Source organism: Balearica regulorum, chromosome 9 (assembly GCF_011004875.1).
Source record: "Balearica regulorum gibbericeps isolate bBalReg1 chromosome 9, bBalReg1.pri, whole genome shotgun sequence".
Lineage (NCBI taxonomy): Eukaryota > Metazoa > Chordata > Aves > Gruiformes > Gruidae > Balearica > Balearica regulorum.
Window position 1 is genome coordinate 16,223,279 of NC_046192.1, and position 19,499 is coordinate 16,242,777.

A 19,499-nucleotide genomic window follows, 5' to 3' on the forward strand; every position below is an offset into this window, starting at 1 on the left:
CTAACATAAACGCCTGCCAACCAAATCAGCATGAACCCTGCAGGCACAAAGCCTCCCTCGCCTGGGCAGCAGCGCTGCCACAAGGGCTCTTGCTGAGATGGTTGCATTATGGGCTGAGACTTGTGGAGGTGCTTGAGCCCGTAGAAAAGCCATATGGACATGCTGTTGTCCCTGTCCCAGGGCCAGAGCATTATTTGATTAGGAGCCATGTCAGGATCAGGTTATGTTTTACTGTTGCTGGTCAGTTCCGTGCTGCAGCAAAAGATGCTGCTTCCAGAATAACCTGTGAGAGGACTCAGCCCCTCTTCTTCCATCACAGGGGCTATCAGAGGTACCCTTTGGGACACAGCCCCCTCCATCCACAGCCACCCCATCTCCCTCTGACCCTCATAACATAAGGCTTCACTTCATCTTGCCAGGGGCGAGGAGGAAGGGAGTTTCTCCGTCCAGTCTCCCCACTAAGCAGTCAGTGGAGGAAGCCTACTGCTGGTGGAGCCTCAGTACCCACGGCTGTGCACACCCTCCTGAGACGCCGCTGTTGTTTCTCCACTCCTCCTGAACGGGTATATCTCTGTGCTAAGAGCCTTTTCTCAACCCCTGGTGCCTGTGACCATATGATGTGGTGCCCATGGTAGAAAGGACTGGATTCGAGCAGTGCCTGTCACCCTAAGAGGACTGCATGGAAGGGCTGTCGGCACTTTTGCATCCATCCTTAGGGAACGTGTTAAACCATACCAGGTTTTTTCACCAACCCTAGTGAAGACATGGCTGATGCTTTAGCCTCATCCAGCCTATGGCAGCCCGCATTGCAGCAGGGGACAGCAGTCCTGAACTGGATTTAAGTATCTTTTGATAGAAAGGCACAATAGATTTTTACTATCGTTTAATCCTAGTTTCTAGCTGGTATAGACATATTGTCATGCGCAAGGCCAGATCTTGGACCTTCATTCACTTTGTCTTTGTCCAGGCAAAACTTTTACTAAACAGAAAGAAGCTGGCAATTTCCAGATCTCAGTGAGTCTAGAGCATCCATACATTTTAACACGTACTGAAAAGGACTGTATTTGCAGGAAAGAATACACCTGAATTTACAGTGTTTCCTCAGTTCAGAGGTCCATGGGCCGAAGAGCGGGCCAAGCATTTAACACAGCTTTTTATCTTCTGCTGAACTCTCCAGCTGCCTTAAAGAGGAGCACACCCCCATGCTGGGTGCACAGGGTCCAGATGTTGGCCAGACAATCAGTCCCTCTCTTAACCTGTATTTTCTGCTTTGTACGTTCTGTCGACACATTGCCAGACACAGAACAGATCCGTCTTACAGTTTGGGGATCTTCATGCTGAACGCTGGGGTCTGATCCAGGAGCGGCTGATTTATCTCACTCATGCCGATACTGTTGAGTCAAATGCTGAAAAAGTTTGTGTTGGTTATTTCAGTCCGTGCTTATGCAAGCGGCCTCAGCACTCAAGACAACAGGAATCCTTAATGCAAGATCTTCTCAGAGATTACTTTCTAGAAGGAAAGGTTTTTTTGAAGCTCTCATAATGCAAACATTGTAGCATATAGTACATCCTTGAAATTTAGTTTTCATCTGTATCACAACCACAGGAGCTTGGGTCTTTGCATAATCCAAAGTGGAGTTCCACTACAAATAAAAGTGGAACTCTTTCTGGAGCGCTTACCTCCTCTTCACACTCTTGTGTCCACTGCATACATTTTGGCAGTAGCTGTTTGAGAGGATGGCAAATGCACGTTTGTTACGATTGTCCCAGCTGAGGAATAGCCTTTCCTCAAGGAGTAAGCAGAGTGGAGTCTTCCAGAGCCGGTCTCTGTGAGGCAGAGGGAGAGAAATAGGATCTGCTAACAAGTGCAGATGACTTGGTGACTTTCAGTTGCAAAGCCTCGAAATGCAGAGGAAGCAGCACTCCAAGATATGACATAATAACACATTTTATATCATACTTAGACCTCATCTCCCACCTGAAGACCTTGATGTGCTTTCTAGAGCTGCTGAAATAATACTGTTCCCATTTTACATCTGAAGATATTGCTACTGGGGATGAGCAACCATCCTGAAGGATGTCCCTGAAGGACTTTCCCCACCCTGTGTGCCTGTAGCAGGCCCCAAGCAATGATTCTATCTCTGAACTGTGTTTCAGCCCTGCCACAGATCCTCACCTCTGAAGAGATACATGCAGCAGGTGAGCAGGGCCCCAGATAAGAAACAGCCGAGTGACCCCGCCATGCCGAGCCAGCACGACCAGCCAAACTTGTACTGGATGCCCAGAAAGACGTTGTGGAAGACCAGAGAGGAGCGCTCCACGTAGACATCAATGGCATACCACACCGAGCCAGTAATGCCTGGGAGACCTGCAGGACAGGAGGGAGGTGCTACACAGAGCTCCCAGATGGACCACGAGGAGATCACAAACATAAAACCTGGAGCTATAGCCTGCTTTCTGCTGGGCCAGACTTTAGGATGGGAAGACCCTCCTCAGATGTCAGGTTTTGGCCCCTGTCACTTCGGTGGATTCACCCTGGTTCCTACTGATATCAGCCGGATTGCTGTCAGGCAGAGGCTGTGCCTCGCGGCTTGGCACTCACAGACACCATCAGTGCCGGCTGGCAGCACTCGGGTTTCTGCATTAAAAGGCAGAAAACTCCTCTTTTCTCAGCTCATTTATCAACTTATTGTAAAGTTACTTCAAGAATTTAATTTTCTAATCTGTTTTGACTTTCAGAACTTTGACAGTGTTTTTCAGACAAACTTTGGGAGGTGAATGGAGGATGTTTAAATGAACCTCTCAAAGTATGCTCACAGTGGCTGGGGTGAGTTATGTGTTAGATCTGCTTATGCTGAAGCAGAGGTAGATGCTCAATATTAACATAAAGTCAAATTAAATTACTTGGTACCTAGTTGGCTGTCTATATATTTTTGCACTTAAAATTCTCCCACTGGCAATAACAACAAAACACCTCAGTCAATTGGGTATTTATCACCTAGGAGGGACAGATGTTATTATCTTTTTATTAGAGAGTGGCTGCAGAGATTTCAGGCTAAGTGACTTGCCCAAGGTCACACAATCTGTGTCAGAGCCAAGAACCGAACCAGGATGCCAGGACTTCCTAGTCTTTCAGCAATTAGGTCTCTCTGCCTTAACAAAACACTGCCTTCTGCACAGTAAAACAGCAGTAAATGGAAGTCAGTCAACTCAGAGCCACATCACCTGGTCAACAGATGAAATGAAAGCAAATAAACTCAACTATGTGCTGTCAGGGGCAGGCAGTGAACAGAGGAAGCTATATTGCATAAATAAAGCAAATAGACATCCTTCCCCATGTTTACCCTCTAGAAAATCACTAACTCCTCTCCTCAAAATAAGAGAAGGCTTTAAAGCTTCCCCCCTTTGCTGAAGGGTGTTCTGCAGGGTTGGGGCACAGCAGGGAAATACCTGCAATGAGCAATGTAACTCCAGACACCAGGCAGATGCGCAGCTTGATGAGCGGCTCATCGGGAAGGAATTTCACACAGTCCAGTCCCAGGACGAGGAAGAAAAATCCAAATCCTGCCAGGATATCTGCTGTGATCATCATGGCTCGGGTCAGCACCAGTTTCACTGCAGGACAAAAGCAGATCGTTCTAGTGCACAAGGAATGGAAATGCAGGTGGGTAATGGGGTCAGACCCCGTGGGAACATTTTTTTCTGGGGTGAAGGTTTCTCCAGTTTCCACTGGGAGTAATACCTCACTGAGAAACGAAACATGGCTCTAATATGTATGTGCACCAAGTGATGTGTCACTGAGTAGCACAGAGGCTCTTTTTGTCTACACTCAGGTGTCCCCACCACTTGTAGAAACATCTTTGACTCTTACATACCAGGGTGCTCGGCGAAGATGGAGTCATACTCATCGCAAGTTTGGATCCCGTCAAAAACATTTGTGACACACTCCCACCACAGGCCACGACATTTTGTACTCACCTGTGAGGTGAAAAGAGGAAGAAGACCGTAAGTTAATATATCCACCAGCACAGTGGATGGTCAGCTAAGCCCTTCAACAGAAATCCCGGTCTGGTTACGCCAATGGTCAACTGGAGCTGTTTAGCTTGAAGAAGAAAAAAAGCAGCAGGATGGAGGAAAAGGACAATGTTTTTTGTGTCCCTGCTAATGATTTTAAATTAGAGCAAAAGAAATTCCCACTAAAAATTAGGGGAAAAAACCTTCCTATTGATAAGGATTAAAATTCTGACGGAAATTTCTGGGTGGAGCTGGAGGGTGGCTGATGGGAGAGATCTAAGATCAGGTTTGACCACTCCTTGCCAAATGTTTGTCTAGGCTGAGCTGGGCAGGGCTATGGACCAGACGACCTAAGACTTTGCTGTCCATGCTCCCCTTACATCATCCTGCTGCCAAGAAGGAGCAGCTCAGAGGGGAGTGTGACTGGCAGGGCAGGCGTTGCACCAGCAGCCGGGCGTCCGCAATGGGAGGTGGCCGCAGCATAGTATCTGCAGATGTGAGCCCCTCCTGAGACAAGAGACACATGTGGAGGGCTGACCCCAAATGACTCAGCCATGAACACTGGCTGGGAGATGAGAGGCGGCCAGGGCTCATCCTGGCCCTGGGGCTCCCAGTGTCCTGCCGGCTGCGGGACCACGCGTGCCCGAGCCACACTCATCGCTGAGGCATCCAGACTGGGGCAGACGTTGCAGTAGCATCACAGCTAATCGTCTCTGTTGTCCTGAAGCCATAGATACCATTCCCAGCCCAGCCTTCCATAAATCACTTTAATACGGGAGGTATTTTCATTACCAATGCAAATATGGCAACAAGCACCTTTACAACATTCCTGGAATTGCTCATATGAGGAGCAGAGTTAATGTTGGTGCAGCTTTGGACTCCAGCCTGTCCCGCTGCTGCCAGCGGCACCCGCTGCAGTTAATGGGAGGAGAAACTCTGCCGAGGAATGGGTTTCACACAAGGGAAGGGGACCGGGCTTGCTTGGATGATGCAACAAATTCGGTTTTTCTTGCACTGTGTAAATCACAAAGCAGATAATAACATATCTCAGCCACTTAATAAAGTCTCATTCAGGATGTATTGAAGCCTGTAGCCAACTGCAATATTTTCTCCACAATGCTACGTCCGAGCCAAACTGTACATCTTCTCTGTGATACTGCACCGTGGATTAAAGGTGAGTAAAAATGACTCGCTACCTCAGACTGGCAAAAAAGATACTATTTATGTTTAAATGAAAACAATCTACATGGTTTGTTCTGTGAAGGTGAAAACTACTTATAATTTCTCAGAATTTCAGGGCAGGTTTAATGAAAAATATCACCAAAAAAAAAAAAAAAGAGAAGCAATGCTGGGAAAACCTAGTTTCATTGTGTGTTTTTCGAGAGAACAGTGTCATGTAAAAAAAATTGCCATGTTTATATTAGACATAAGTTTTTACCGTGGCCCTTTTAATACAGCTGCAGCTCCTCTTCCATCTTAACTCACCACCATTCAGGCTGTGACTGAAATTAGCATATTTTTATTAAATTGCATTTTGTTCCACTTGTGTTTATACCATTTCATGTTCCTCCCAAACCACCACAGGCTCATTCATACTACTCCGCATACTCTGTTACTTCCTCACTTGTTCACATTAGTTTTGCTTTTGCATCTTACAAGCAGCAGCTTTGTCTAAATTATTTATAAAGAGACTAACAGGATTCCAGGCTTTGTCAGCCTCCAAGCAAAAAAGAGGTCTTAAGGTGCAACATTTGTGATCATGGTCTAGCGTGTGAAATAACCCCCTTCCCAGACTAGAAAAAACTTGATAAATATTTTGTGTGTCTTGGGATGTTTCAGTTGTCACCTACTCCTGCTAGTGCTGAACATGGGCAGAAGCAGGGATCAGCCGATCTCTATGCAGCACGTACAGAGCCAGGGATAAATGTCTCATTGCCTGGTGCAGGAGTGATGGGAACAGATGTCAGAGGGGGGACCTGGGGCTGGCCTGAGCCACTGCTGAGCTATTCCAGTTTCTGTTATCTGCCTCTTAACCTCCTCGGCCATCCCTTGCTCCCCTCTGCTTTGTGCACGGTTTGTCCTTTCCGTTGTTCATCTGCTCCCCAACCACCCTTGGGCATCTGCCCTTGCACAGACAGCACAGACCCTCAGGCACACAGCAACTCACCACCGTAAACAGGAGAGGAGTCAGGGCTCACTGGGGCATCATGTGGACGCGGAGGCAGCATGGATTTCTCCGTCCCATGGCCGGACCCATGCACCATGTTGGTAGCACTAACTCCTCATCAGCTCTTTCCCCCCATAGCAAATCTGCTCCAGCTTCCCTGGGAAGCCAAGCCAAAGGAGCTAAGGAGCTAAGCCAAACTCCTCATCTCCCACTTTGATTACGAAACACATTGCCACGACCTGCTTTCCCTAACACAGGTACGCAAGTAAAACATAAAATGCATAATGACTGTAACATATATAATTATATCTTATGCATAATATATAATTAATATTAAAATAATTCTAATACAAAAAAATGACAGAACAAGCACACACTTCCTCTTCTGGGGAAAGCGCAGAAGACAAACATGTGAGTGATGTTAGTCACAGTGTTTTACCGCACTGTAAAAAGGTGCCAACATACAATGATTACAAGCCCAGCACAAGAGTAAAACAGGCAGCGTTTAACAGTAGTGGTAATATTTTTAATCCACCTGTCACAGGGAGGGACTGTGTACACAATACGGTGCTTGTTGGGAAGCAGATTATGGGGTTTTTTCCGGCACAAAGTACTGCAAAAATTGACCCAGGCTTGCCTGATGCTCGCATGGAGTGCACCAGCTTAACCCACTTTCTGTGTTGCCATAACCTGGTTGTTTCTGAAGAGGAGGCGAGCGGCTGAGCACTGGCCGGGGCCCCCGCAGCCCCTCTGGAGGTGACTGCTCCTCCCCAGCAGGACCACAGCGAGGGCTTCATCCTCCCCAGCTGCTGGGGGCCAGGGTCAAAACCAAGAGACTTTGTGTTGGAGGATGGAGTTCCTTTCTCCTGAAGTCGGAGTTGCCTGAATTACCCTTTTTCCAGCTGAAAAAAATGAGTCACTGTGGACTCCACATCTTTCTGGCCATGGACGGTTTACCTGCATTCCCCTGTTTAGAGAGGCAGAGAGTCATTCGGGCCATTAAGGAGATCAGTGGTCAGGTATTAAGGCTGGGGGCGTTTTTTCTCCATTATTTAGTATTCACACTCAGAGCAGGAATGTGAGAGTAGTGGCTGCTAATAACCAAAGTGGGTGTTAATGGAGCACTGCGTGACAGCCCAGCGCAGGTGCCTTTGTGCCAAGAAGACAAGGTTACACCGCCTCAGGGTAACGGGCTGGATCTTTCCTAGACTCACTTCGCTTAAGAGCTGGGTTTCCCTCTTCTGTTTTTCCCACAATCTGGGATCCATTTGGCTTTTCTGAGTATACTGATATCTTCAGCTGACTGCAAACAATTCACATCTTCCTGATAGGAATCTAAAATAGATCCTAAATTAAGATGATAAATGAAGAGTGATATCCCAGCCAGAATCAGTGGACGCACACTGTTTTCCCTGCAAAGAGGCTCACTGAGCAGACATGCTGACCATCAGCAACTGCACCACATTGGATCTATGACCACCTCAGCTATCTTCCAGGGTGGGACTGGCAGTCAGATTGTTGGGATTTCTTGTGGCATAGAGAAAAAAAGGTATCTTCCTTGTAATCAGTTTTATCCTTATTTCCTCAGATAATTCACCACTTGACATGATGCAGCTAAATATTGCATTGCAATCACTGAGTGCAGAGGAGCTCTTCTGGTTTCCTATGCTGGAGAGCAGATAGAAAGTTTCCTCCTGATATATTCAGCCAAACTCTCTGTCTTGGAAGGTGTTTCACCTCTGCTGCATAAAGCATCCAGTTTGCCAGACAGCAGATTCCCACACTGTGGACCTGCAATGCTTAAACATACAGAAAGTGCTGGCTGCTCTGGGAAGAAAAATACAAACTTGCAGTACTGAGTGCCGGGAAATCAGCAACGGTTTGGGGTCTGGAGTCTCTGGGGCACACCTTGCATGTAAGCAGCATTCTGCTCCCTGGTTTGCAATTTACTTTTGACGGTACCTTTCTCTAACATGAGAGTTCTATTGTCTGCACAAGTTCAAGAAGATATTTTTGAATGCTGGATCTGACCCCATGCTCCCCATAAATTTCTGCTAGCCCTATAGCTCAATGGCTGTTAAGAAAAGCACTTGAAGAGCACAAGTGTACACTCCAGATTTTTCCACCATGAATTCTGACCTAGAAGATTAGAAATATTTCCAAAATATCCATGCAGGCTGGAGGTGCAGGGTAACCGTACATGTTCATGCACATTTAACCTAGAGCCTGTAAACCTTTCCTGAACTTACTAAGTGAGAGCATAGTCTGGATAATAAAGTCTGGCAGAGACAATTACACAAAATATCACTTTTCCTCTGCTCTTGCCAAAGTAATTCATTTCATTTTCATCCACTTTCATCCAGCACAACAGGGAAAACGTACATGAGACTGGAGCAATGATGCCAGGAACCAAACTCTCTAGGACAAATTTGTTTTGATGATCAGGCTCTCCTCACCCCGATCTTACCTCCAGGGAGTCATCAGCGTTCACCATCCAGCAGTCTGTCCAGGTAGATGTTATCAAAAACCCAGTAGAGAAAAAGGCAAAAAAACAGCCCACATACTGGAGGAAAAACCTCATGCCAGCAGGTGATCCGGGGCTGGGAAAGAAAAACAGTGCCTAGCCCTTGTTCTTAAAGCTGGGGTAGAGGCAGAGCCTCAGTGTCCCAGGTCACCACTACCCTCTTCCAGTGGCCATGAGCAGTGGGAACTTTTCAGTTCTGCAGATGCCATCCATTAGTGATGGCCACAGGAGCAACACCGACCTGCAACGGGGATGGGAGGAGGGTGGGAGCACCCACGGGAGCTGCTGCAGCCAATCCGCCCTGCACAGGTACAGCTCTTGTCATGCCTGGCTGAAGAGAAATGGGGTTGTGCAGAAGTGGCATGCAGGTAACTGGAGTCCTGGACTTGCAAGGAAAACAGGTATCATTGCAGGTTTTGGCAAAGTAGGGATTAAAAAAAAAAAGAATCAAAACTTGTTCTTCAGGGCAGAAGTTTTAAGCACTGCTAAGGGACACATGGAAGAGCTCTTGTGCACACACACGTTTGTTCCTGTACATTGATTCATGCCTTAGCAATGAGCATCTATAAAGTGTCTTGGTGTAGATCCCAGGCCCTTTGGTTACCCTGTTGGTCTCTGATGCTGTGATGATGAAGTGCAATACCGGGATGTCACTAAAAAGGGAAGGGAAAAGGTAGCAGCCGTGGGCCTTCAGAGCCAACACCAACAACCATCCCAGCTCGGATACAGAGCTCTGTATTCTGCCTTTAAGCCAAACCTAGATACTTCTCATGCCTTGAACTTCAATTTGTTCATGGCCTGAGTCCAGGTCCCATGTTGGAATCTTGAACTTTTCAAGGCAGTGCCAGTTTGGGGCATTTTGTTTGGTTGGATTTTGCCTGCTCATTTACTGCCATTGCAACCTTCCCATTTTCCTGCAGGACTCCCTGGGTGAGCAGGGCTCATGCAGGCTGCCGGGGACAGAAGGACAGGGCCTCTGCAAGGAAGCATCTCACTCAGTGCCCCCTCTCTCACAGTGCCAAGAAACCCAGCAGAGCTCCAGGGCACCTTCCAGCAGCAGGACGAGACATTCCTCCTATCCCAAAGGTACAAATGCGCAGAAACCATCACATCTTCGGTGATCTTTATTTTTTAAATGAGAAGCCATGAAAGACTGGAGACCTCCTTTAATGGGCAAGTCTTCAATACAGGGCTGAGGAGCAGATTCTTGCTCTGCTTTCAGCTCGGCTTACAATCTGCTTTCCCAAACTGATGGTGTCTGTCATCTCAGCTGCCACCTCCAGATGGAGCCAATCAGTACTTTTACAGAACTGCTCAAAGCTTGCTTTCTCTTCTCCGAGATTTCCCTCCAAATACAATAGCAATAAGAAGTTTACTATTCTTGCAATGCACAACCCACATAATTCCTATTATAACCTCATGAGGCAGTTTTACTGTCAGAGTTAACAATCTTTTGCCCTGATCCCAGATCACTCTGTTCCTCAGAGGTCACACTGCAGAAGATGTCCTGGGGAGACACTAGGTAACGAACAAATGTCCCAGGTCAAAAAGCCCGGGTCTGCAGGACTGTCTGCTGCGTTAGCTTTTCTGCTCTCTGTTTTCTAATTCCATTCAGAGAAGCTGACAAGTGAGGAACTTTTATTCTTCCTTCTCTGCCAGATACATGTCTTGATACAGTCATGCAGGTATGATGCTTTCTGCTGAGTTTTCTGGCATCCAAGTGTCTATGTAAGTCAAAAACACCCATGGTCTTCACTTCACGGCTTTCAGTGACAAGGGTAGAGTTCTGATCCACAGGGACAGGGCATTGGCCGTGCAGGTCCCATAAAGCATAATGACTTTCATTAGCCACATATGTATAGATTGCATTGATATGAGACAGGTACTGACAATATGCATCATCTTCCTATGCTTGTCTTGCACTGTGTTAATTAACCTGTGGCTGCACCAGTTTTCAAAATGAGATATCCCAGCCAATTTTTGTTAGTAGTAACTCATAGAAAGTGGTGTGGTGAGCTCAGAAAAGGCCTGGAAAATCTGAGAGCGCCTTCCACAAACAGACTTCTGAGTCACTAGAGGCAGCAAGAGCAGAGTTTTACGGTATCAGAGACTTAGCCAGGAAATGCATTATAGCCATATTGATCTCACTGTTTTCTCCTTCTGTCCTGCACCCAAATACAAGCCTTTTTCAGAGATGATAAGATGAGGAGAATGGGGCCATTTTTACTCATTTGTTGCATGGCGAAAGCGTGTGCAAGACAAGCATGACTGAGGCAGAAAGCAAAAAACTCCCAGGGGAACAGGAGGACCACAGTAATAGCCAGAGTGGTGTTTCTAAGCTTTTCTAATGGGCACATCATACTCTGTCCTTCCAGCTTAGCACATCGGATGTCAGCCCAAGGTGCAAACTCCACTAAGGGATGAGGGCAGTGTGTCCAGGTGCCAGTGCTGCCTGGGCTTTGCTCCATCTCTCCATAGCTGTCACAGCTGTCCCAGCTAAGTCTTATTTTCCACATGCCCAGCAATTTGTGCTGCTGTCCCAGCTCCAGCCACCTCCCTGTGTTCACCCTCCCTGCGGGGCAGGGCAGGCGAGTGACCCTTCCTAGAGCAGGATGCCAGTGCTTCCCTGGCCATGAGTCACTGGGGGACAGGAAGTGGCTTCTCACCAGCCATTTGCATCTAGCTCAGGGCTGAGGAGCATCCTAGCCTCGGTGGCAGGATCCCCCAGTTTTCCCTGCGTAAGACTGCTCCCGAGCATGCAAGACAATGAAGATAATCTGTGGTTTTCACCTAACAGAGACATCAATCCAATATTTGGTCCTGCTTTAGGTCCATGTGTCTGAACAGTACCATGGAAACTGCTAGAGTTATTAGAAAGAATACAATAATCTTATTCAGTAGAAACTGGCAAGGTACATATTTAATACTCTTTATTTAAAACAAGTCAGCATCTTCATGAAGCAAAGTCTGCAGCAGTTTCCCATCATACTCTGCTTTCCTAGCTTAGCACAACAGATGTCCCCTCGGCTTCGGAAAACAGGTCTCCCAAAATAACCTCCCAAGATGTCTTTGTATAGCCTAAAACCTAGCTGACATGACACAGTGTAGCTTTTAAATGGATTTGTAGGCTGTACTATGTAGGCTAACTGTATCTTACTCTCTTGGCTAACCTAACATTTACAGTACTTTGACACTAACAAAAGCGTTAGGGTATCCTAATACTGATCAGAGCTTGGCCTTGTAGGGCTCTTAAACTCTGTGGTATCAATGCAGCATAACTTCGCTAATGTACCAGCCTTATCACCTCGTCTACACACACTCCCAGCTAAGAGACAAATGCACTGTGGGTCGATTGCTTTTATTACTCATTAACACAAGGTGGTCTGTGCTCTCTGTTAAATGTAAGCCACAGAGAGTGATAGAAACTACTGCTGCTCTTGGGAGGATCATAGCCGGTTTTCATCTGTCTACCTACAAAACCATTCTTGCAGCAACACCTCCATGAGGTTGCAGACCCGTGAGCAGGGAAGGGTTGTGTCCTCCCTTTACTTCCACAGTGTCTAACATATAGTGTAGTAGAGGGCCTTGAGCAAGAAGGAAGCGGTGATGCTGCACATTAATGCATGATGTATGGACCTAACTGCAAGCAAGCAAGCAAGCAGTCAGTGGTGCGACTGTCGTGTTCAGGGCCAGGGGCTTGTCTGATGGGCACGGTTCAGGAGCCAGAGGTGACGGAGAGCTTTGGGAGGGGTTTCCCTAAAAGCTCTTCTGCTGCCATGGAAGACTCCATGGGCTTGTCTGACCAGCGCTTCCTACTCCTCTCTCCTGGTTGTACCCCCTCCATTTTCCTGCTTCATACGCCACCATCCATGGCCTCTAGGTGTCTTCATCTGCAGAGCAGTGCTCCTCAGCCCTGAGATGTGTACACACATGAATTACAGGGCAGCGCATGTCAGTTGTAATGTACCACTCCAGCCATGCTCATATGGTCACAAAACCCTAGGAGTTACCTTGGACTTAGCTTGGAAATACTGAGGAAAACAGTATGACTTCTGAGCAACTTGTGACTCTTCAACCAGGCAATTTATAGGCTTAAAAGAAAACAGGAAAGCAAAGGCATTTTCTATTAAAGGTGAGCTTAAAGGATTGGTAAGTAAAAATTGTCTGTGTGTATGGATACTATACATACAGATAACGATGCTTGCACACCTTTAAAACAGTTTTTTCAATCACTCCAATGCAATACATAATAAAATAAGCATTTCAATTCAGTCTTTTCAGGTTCTCAGAGTACTCTGCAACCTCTCTTCAGTACAATAAATTTTGTTTTATAGCCGCCTATGAAATCCCACACCTGAGAAACACATAATCTCAACAATGTATTACTAACCCCATTTTAGAGCTGGGGAAACTGAGGCACTGACTAAGTGACTTAGATCGAGAGTGAGGAGTCACAGCCCTGCTCCTCTTTAACACCAGGGTAGCACTCTCTGCGTGGGTGTGGTAAGATCCTTATCGGTGAAAACATGCGTGACCGCTCGGGTTTCCTGAAAGCACCCACCGAGAACGCACAGTGCCGTCGCTGCATACCAGCTTCACGCAGGCGTGTATAGGCAGAGGAGCTGGGCAGTGGATTAGACACACCTTTTCTCGGCATGTCAGTAGTTCCAGTGAATAGCCTCTGTCCCCAAGCACCCCGAGGGCTGTTGATGCCCTGCCCCGTACCGGCGTCATCCTCATCCAAGCGTGTGTTTCCCAGCGTGAGCCTGAACTTTCCCGTGCTCTGATACAAAGGTGATAAAATGGGAGTGCAGAACAAGGGCTGTGCCACTAACAGTAATCGAGCAGGAAAAGAAGGAAGAGCAGGGAAAATATTTAGCTCTTTCCACAGTACCAAATTGTACACAAATACAAGAAACTCCATGGAGCTACCGGAGCACCAAACCCACGTGTCAAAGCACCAGGGAATATCAAGCTGCATCAGGCTGCCGGAGGTCACAGGGTAGCCTTGGCCGCAGTACCAGAGAAAAGCAAAGGAAGACAAGTCCCATGTGGAAGTGGTTTGCATTGTGTCAGTGCTCTAGCAGCTACTTCTCAGAAACCTGGCTCACCTTAGCCTAAGTGAGAGGGACCTGTCGTACGCGTTCTTCACCCTGCAGCCTCTCCTGGCTGAAATCCAGCCTCTCTTGTGACTCACTTCGCAAGAAACATCCGCTTCAGACCTCTGTGCCTCTTGCTCCTATTCACTAACCTTCTTATCGGAGAGTGATGAAAGAATCTCTAGGAGACTCATCGAGGGGATAACTACTGGGTTAGAAATGCACAGTTTCGTAGCAGGATGTTTGATCTGCTACAAAAGGCAAGGAGGGTAAGAGTTGAGGCTCGGAGAAAACAATTGCTGCTGTGATTCACAGCCTGTGAGCAGGGGACAGTTTTGGGACCTGGTTAGGTGAGTGTGGGTCAGATCTGGGTATGGGATCTGTGAGGAGTTTCCCTGCAGAGTTCAGTGTCTGCTTACCTGCCTGCACCAGTCCCCCACCACACACTCTCTGTCCCCTTCTGTTTAATATCCAATATCCAAGCTGCACACTGCCTGGAGCTGATGCAGAGTGACCCCCTGGTCTGCCCCCCCCCCCCCCCCCCCCCCAAGGCACTGTACCCACAGGGAGGGCTCTGTGCACAGCCGGGCTCTGGCAAGGTGGAGGAGCCAACTGCAAACACCCAGAAAACTCCCAGGAGGCCACCCCCTGGCTCCAGCCCTCTCTCTGCACAGGGAGGGGACAGGCAGGGATGCCTCTGCCCCTGCCGCTGAGCAAACAGCGTGAGCAAAGCCCCCCATGGCTCACACACACCCCATCACCCCCTGCCTTCACCTTGCAGCCGGTTGTGTTGTAGGCTGGAGGACAAAACCATGGAGGAAGAGGAGGGAGGAAGGGAAAGGACAGCCTAATCCTTGGCAGAAACTCCCTGAGGAATGGGGACACGTGAGCAGAGCTGCAGTCCCAGCCCGGGGACAGGAGACAGCAGCGGGTGACTCCAGCCTCCGGTGCTCATTTCAGCCAAAGCATTTATATAGGGAGTGTCTTCAGAGGCCTCCTCTCCCCTGCCCTGTCCTCTCCCCCACATCGCAGTCTCTCTGTGTACTAGGAGAGCAGAGCATGGCGTGTCCTTTCCCTCTTTCTCCCATTCTGTCCCTATGCTGCCCCGGTGGTGGGAGTTCACGTGGGGCTCGGTTTCCCTTTCTGTTCTTTATGGAGATGTGCTGTGCTTCATCCGAGCTCTCCCAAAGGAGACCATCCCTCCGCCTGCTTCTGGCTTAGGCTTCGTTTGCGCCGCCTTTGTCAATAGCACAGGGTGTGGGCTCACCCAAGTGCTCCCGAATCACCCGTCAGCCCAGCCTCTGCGTACATGGGGCTTAAGGGAGAGCTTTCATGAGCAGAGAGACACAGCTGGGAAAGAAACACCTCCAGCCTCTGGCCTCCAGCCAGACAACCAGGGTTTTAAACTCCCTCTAGGCATTGAAATAATGACCTTGGGTCACCAATGTGCTCTCCCAGTCCTAATGATAAAGGGTGTGTTAGAAAGTCCAGGGGAGAAGCTCCTTCCCTCCTCCTCCGCCTTGCATACATGTGCAGATGGGTCTTGCACTTAGCAAAAGATTTTCATGAGCTTCATTACCACAGAGGCACTAGCATAACTGGCCACATTTAAAGACTTCTTTAAATGTTTGACCCTGCTCCCCACTGGAAAATCCAGCCACGTGTGTCACAGCAGCAGCTACTGAGTGCTTCAGAAATACCTGGCTCTGATTTCTGTGCCTTAAAGGGGACGGAAGCATATTGAATATCAGTACTTAGAAATCCCGTCCTACTGCTCCTCTTACTTTCCAGAGACAGCTATTGAAGGATGGCTGTACAGGGTCAGCATATCCATGAGGATGCCGAGTAATTGTTCACCGGTTCTAGCCTCTCATAAGGTTTTCTACAGCACAGTAATCTGTGTATCTTGAACTGTTCCAATATCAAAGTACATCCCAAAAAGGTTGGTCTAATAGATCCCCCAAGGAATTCCTAGCAATATGTGCAAGGGAGTGAGTTCAGCAACCCCAAAAGAGACCTGAAACCTCATGTCCTACACTTTATGTTGCCCCTGAACAGTCTGATCTACAAATCTTGCAGCAGTTTACGGCATAGCCTTTCTAGGAAGGACCCTGGATCACTTTATCTTCCCAGCACTGATTATCTAACATGTCATAAGGGCTGAGGAAATGGATAGAGGTTGTGGTCCAGGCACAAAAAAATGAGAGATAGCCATATCCTGGGATGGGAATCTCTGAGCAATCTCTAAAATGCTGACTATGGCTTGGGCTTTTCCTTGGCATGAAGGTTGCCCCAAAACCAGACTCACAGGTACTTAAGCTTGATGGCTTAGTTGCTCACTGGATGAGCAATATAAACGGTGGTAACTCTGGCTTCATGGCGGTAACTCTGTCTTCAGGTTTGGCTGAACAGCAGTTCCTGTGGAGGATTTCAGATCTACTCATCAGGAATCCTCTCTTCTTCCTCCTTTTATCTGTTCATTATATCATTCCAATGCCCCCTCCTTCCTTCATCTGAGGTTCTTCCAAAGAACAAAATTTTTCAGTGGTGATCCTGAAGGTGATCAGATTCTTCACTTGATAATTTCAGGAAATTCATTCCATAACTAGGCCATCAAGCTCATACATGAGCACAGACACCACCCATCACTCAGTCTCTGGTGGAGACTCGGTGAGATAAGGGTAGAAGTGTGATCCCTGCTGTAAGTGGTCCCTGGAGAATCAGGACCAAGACCTTGCAGGCATCAGGAACACAGTGAGAGGAAACAGGCTGGCTGGACACCACGGGTTAGATCTTCACAGATCCCATTCCCTGGAGGAGCTGAGAGATGCCTTCCTAGTTGCACTTAAAAAAACTCATCCATGGATGGTACCAAGGATGAATTTTATCTTGTCAGGACCTTGGTGCACATCTCTCACGGCTCATGCACTGAGTATGACACTCTCACACACGTGGATCTGCCTCCCTCTCAGTCAGGCCTGGGTCTTACTTATTCTCATTGCTTCCCCTCTCCAATACCAGAAGCTGCTGTGCTCCATCTGGCCCTAGTGGCGCATGGTGAGGAAAGTGGCCACACTTTGTGGTTGTCCCTTCCAACAATGCACACTCTCCACCTGCCACTTCACTGTTGAGTCTCTTCCCTAGGTGCTTCACCACACCTGTCCCATCATCTGACGCCATGTTCAGTTTCATACATTTTGAGAAAGACATTTGCTGATGATATGGCATAGAGCTACCTTCTATTGACAGCATGCAGAAGCAAGTTTAATAACTCCTTGCTCTTCACACCATTACCTCTGTAGTACTGTGAAACTCATTGTTGCCATTGATTTGATTGTGTCTGACTTTTGTTTTCTATCTGGCCTCTGGTACAGAATGTCCAGTGAAAGCACAATCCTAAAATAGAAAAATCGAAAGCAAAATAAATCCTACCATATGGGTCAGATCTCTGGCCTCCTTGGGATGGGTTTTGTGCCATGGAATTTTTATCAGAGCTTCCAGTATCGCTTTGGTAAACAACACGTGAGCGGCCGAACGCAGGACCACCTTTATTTCTCAGCAACTTGCTGCCTTGCACAGACAAGCCCAGTGATCTGAGCGCTGTGGGTAATGACACACACCGTGCAGCTTTATACATGCCAAAACCACTTGTTTACAGACGGGAATGATTTCAGTGTTTTGGGGCATTCTGAGGGACAGTCTCAGGCCTTGTGGTCGTTTGTGGGTTGATGATTCAGGAGAGGAGAAAAACCAAAGGCAACAGGTGAAAACCAAGAAGGCAGGGAGGAGACAGGATCCCTTCCAGAGCCCACACTGGAAGGTGGTTTAGAGGAGAAGCCAGGAGTCCAGCCAGCCTCCAGCCTCGTGCAACTTCAGTGTGTTACATATAAGCACATTTTAACTAGAGCCAGATGAAATCCATCATGTGAAGAGTAGAGTGAAACTACTCCCAGAACTGTAGCTTTATTACAGCCGGTGAGGAAACATGAATGTTTGAATGACTGCAAGAAGAGGGTTGATTATTAGCTTGGTTTATCTCCAGCAGATTAGGAATTCCAGGTCATGTCTGCTGACCAAACACAGAGAGGTTTATGGTGTTTCTGACCCCCAATGTTTGAGAAGGAATAATTCATACAGCCCATTTTAAATCCAACTTTAACAATATATTCCCTGTGTGTAGTCAGCATCAAATACAGTCAGTCCCTCTAACTGATGCTGCCTCCATCAAGCACAAATTTCAATTCCAAAGACGAAATCCGAGCTTTCCTCCTGGAAATGGAGATTTCAATGCGAGTGTGCAGGGAAAAGCTCTGGTTTTGGTGCTATGTGCTATCCTGTTGCCTTTTAGGCAATAAGAGCCATTTCGAGGAGGTCTTCCCCAACAATCTTTTTTTAAATCTTTGTACTGAATGGCGGTCCTGCAACAGTGAGCAGGTTGAAGGGTTGATGAAGGGTTAAGCTTTCTTCGTGCTGCTGTGCTCTGCAGCCCTTCAAGCTGTGATCTTTGACTGCTTCAGCTGCTACCATGGTCAAACACGTCTGCTCCTCACTGCAGACTGGGTTGGACACAATCCTGACTAATCCCAAGGAAGATTTGCAGTCGTCTTAGATCCTCCTGACATCTGGGCAGACATCTGGGCGCTGCCTGCAAAACAGTGTTTGGAGCTAAGGTTCAGCAGGGGTGTTTCTCCTGGATGGACGGGGGAGTAAGTGGGAGAGAGAGAAGAAAAAGCAGCCTGCAGATAAACAACAAAGTCATTTTAAGCTTTTTCTAGACAATGTACACCAGAGCTAAATGCATGTGGTCCCACCAGTCTGCTCTTTTTTTTCCCCCAGAACTTTGAGGACATCAAATGCAACAGCAAGTCATACGGTTCAAAAGAAACAAGATCTTGTATTTTCTTGTGAAACATGGAGTAAACCTGCAAAACTCCTTGCTGCAGGATGCTGCAGGTGCCAGAAATTTCAAAAATCAGACAAATTTATGGAGGAAAAATCAAGTGAGCAAAATTAAAGTTAAAAGTCCTGGCACTGGCTTGGGATATATTCAGACATGGCTCAGGGTGGGCTGTAACTTGTTTTGGGGTAGTGTCACTATGTGCTTGTGTTATTCCCTGACTCTACAACTGGCTGCCACCAGAAACACTGGGCTGGGTTGATGTTGTCTGGCCATTCCCATTTTCTGGTCCAGATGTGGAGCTTGTGGCTTCGCTCTGAAACCAGGATCATGCAGCTGTGCCTGCTCTTGTCACCTGACCATACTTATAATAACTTTTAATCAGAATGAGACGTTTCCCCCTAATACATGAGTTTTAGCTCAAGGATGAAGTCAGGGCAGCTTGGGGGCCAGCTTTAGGGGACGCCAGGACTGAGGATCACACGTAAGCCCATGCTCTCCAAACACAGGCTTTGCACAGTGAGACCTTCCCCGAGAAACATCTAAGAGAAGAGGAAACCAGGCTGCTCACTTGCAAGTCCTGGCAAGTGTTAAAGCTTGTTTTTGCCAGAAAAGGAAACAGGTATCGTTTACTACCCACAGAGCACAAATCTCTGCTGAGTACGGAGGTGAGGCTGCTTGTCTGACTAACACCCAAAGGAGTGACATGACCAAGGTGTTAAGCATTTGTTCAGTGCAGCAAGGACTGTTGCACATGAGGACAATGTCTATGAACAATTAGAGGAGTCTGTCTACCTG

The 19,499-nt window shown here is 47.5% G+C and overlaps 1 protein-coding gene across 1 annotated transcript; it reads right to left on the bottom strand.

Moving 5' to 3' along the window:
• Positions 1-869: 869 nt before the first annotated feature.
• On the bottom strand, positions 870-8,935 carry CLDN16 (claudin 16). The gene is made up of 5 exons (XM_010313404.2): positions 8,649-8,935; positions 3,876-3,978; positions 3,451-3,615; positions 2,177-2,368; positions 870-1,827 (listed from the first exon to the last, which is right to left on the bottom strand). The coding sequence occupies exons 1-5, from the start codon at positions 8,760-8,762 to the stop codon at positions 1,688-1,690; spliced, it is 714 nt and encodes a 237-aa protein (XP_010311706.1). The 5' UTR covers positions 8,763-8,935; the 3' UTR covers positions 870-1,687.
• Positions 8,936-19,499: the final 10,564 nt, after the last annotated feature.

Coding starts and splice junctions, on each gene's coding strand:
- CLDN16 (XM_010313404.2), bottom strand. CDS start 8,762: ATGAGGTTTTTCCTCCAGTATGTGGGCTGTTTTTTTGCCTTTTTCTCT. Junction 3,616..3,875: donor CATCTTCGCCGAGCACCCTG/GTATGTAAGAGT, acceptor TTTGTCCTGCAG/TGAAACTGGTGCTGACCCGA. Junction 1,828..2,176: donor CTGCATGTATCTCTTCAGAG/GTGAGGATCTGT, acceptor TCTGCCTCACAG/AGACCGGCTCTGGAAGACTC.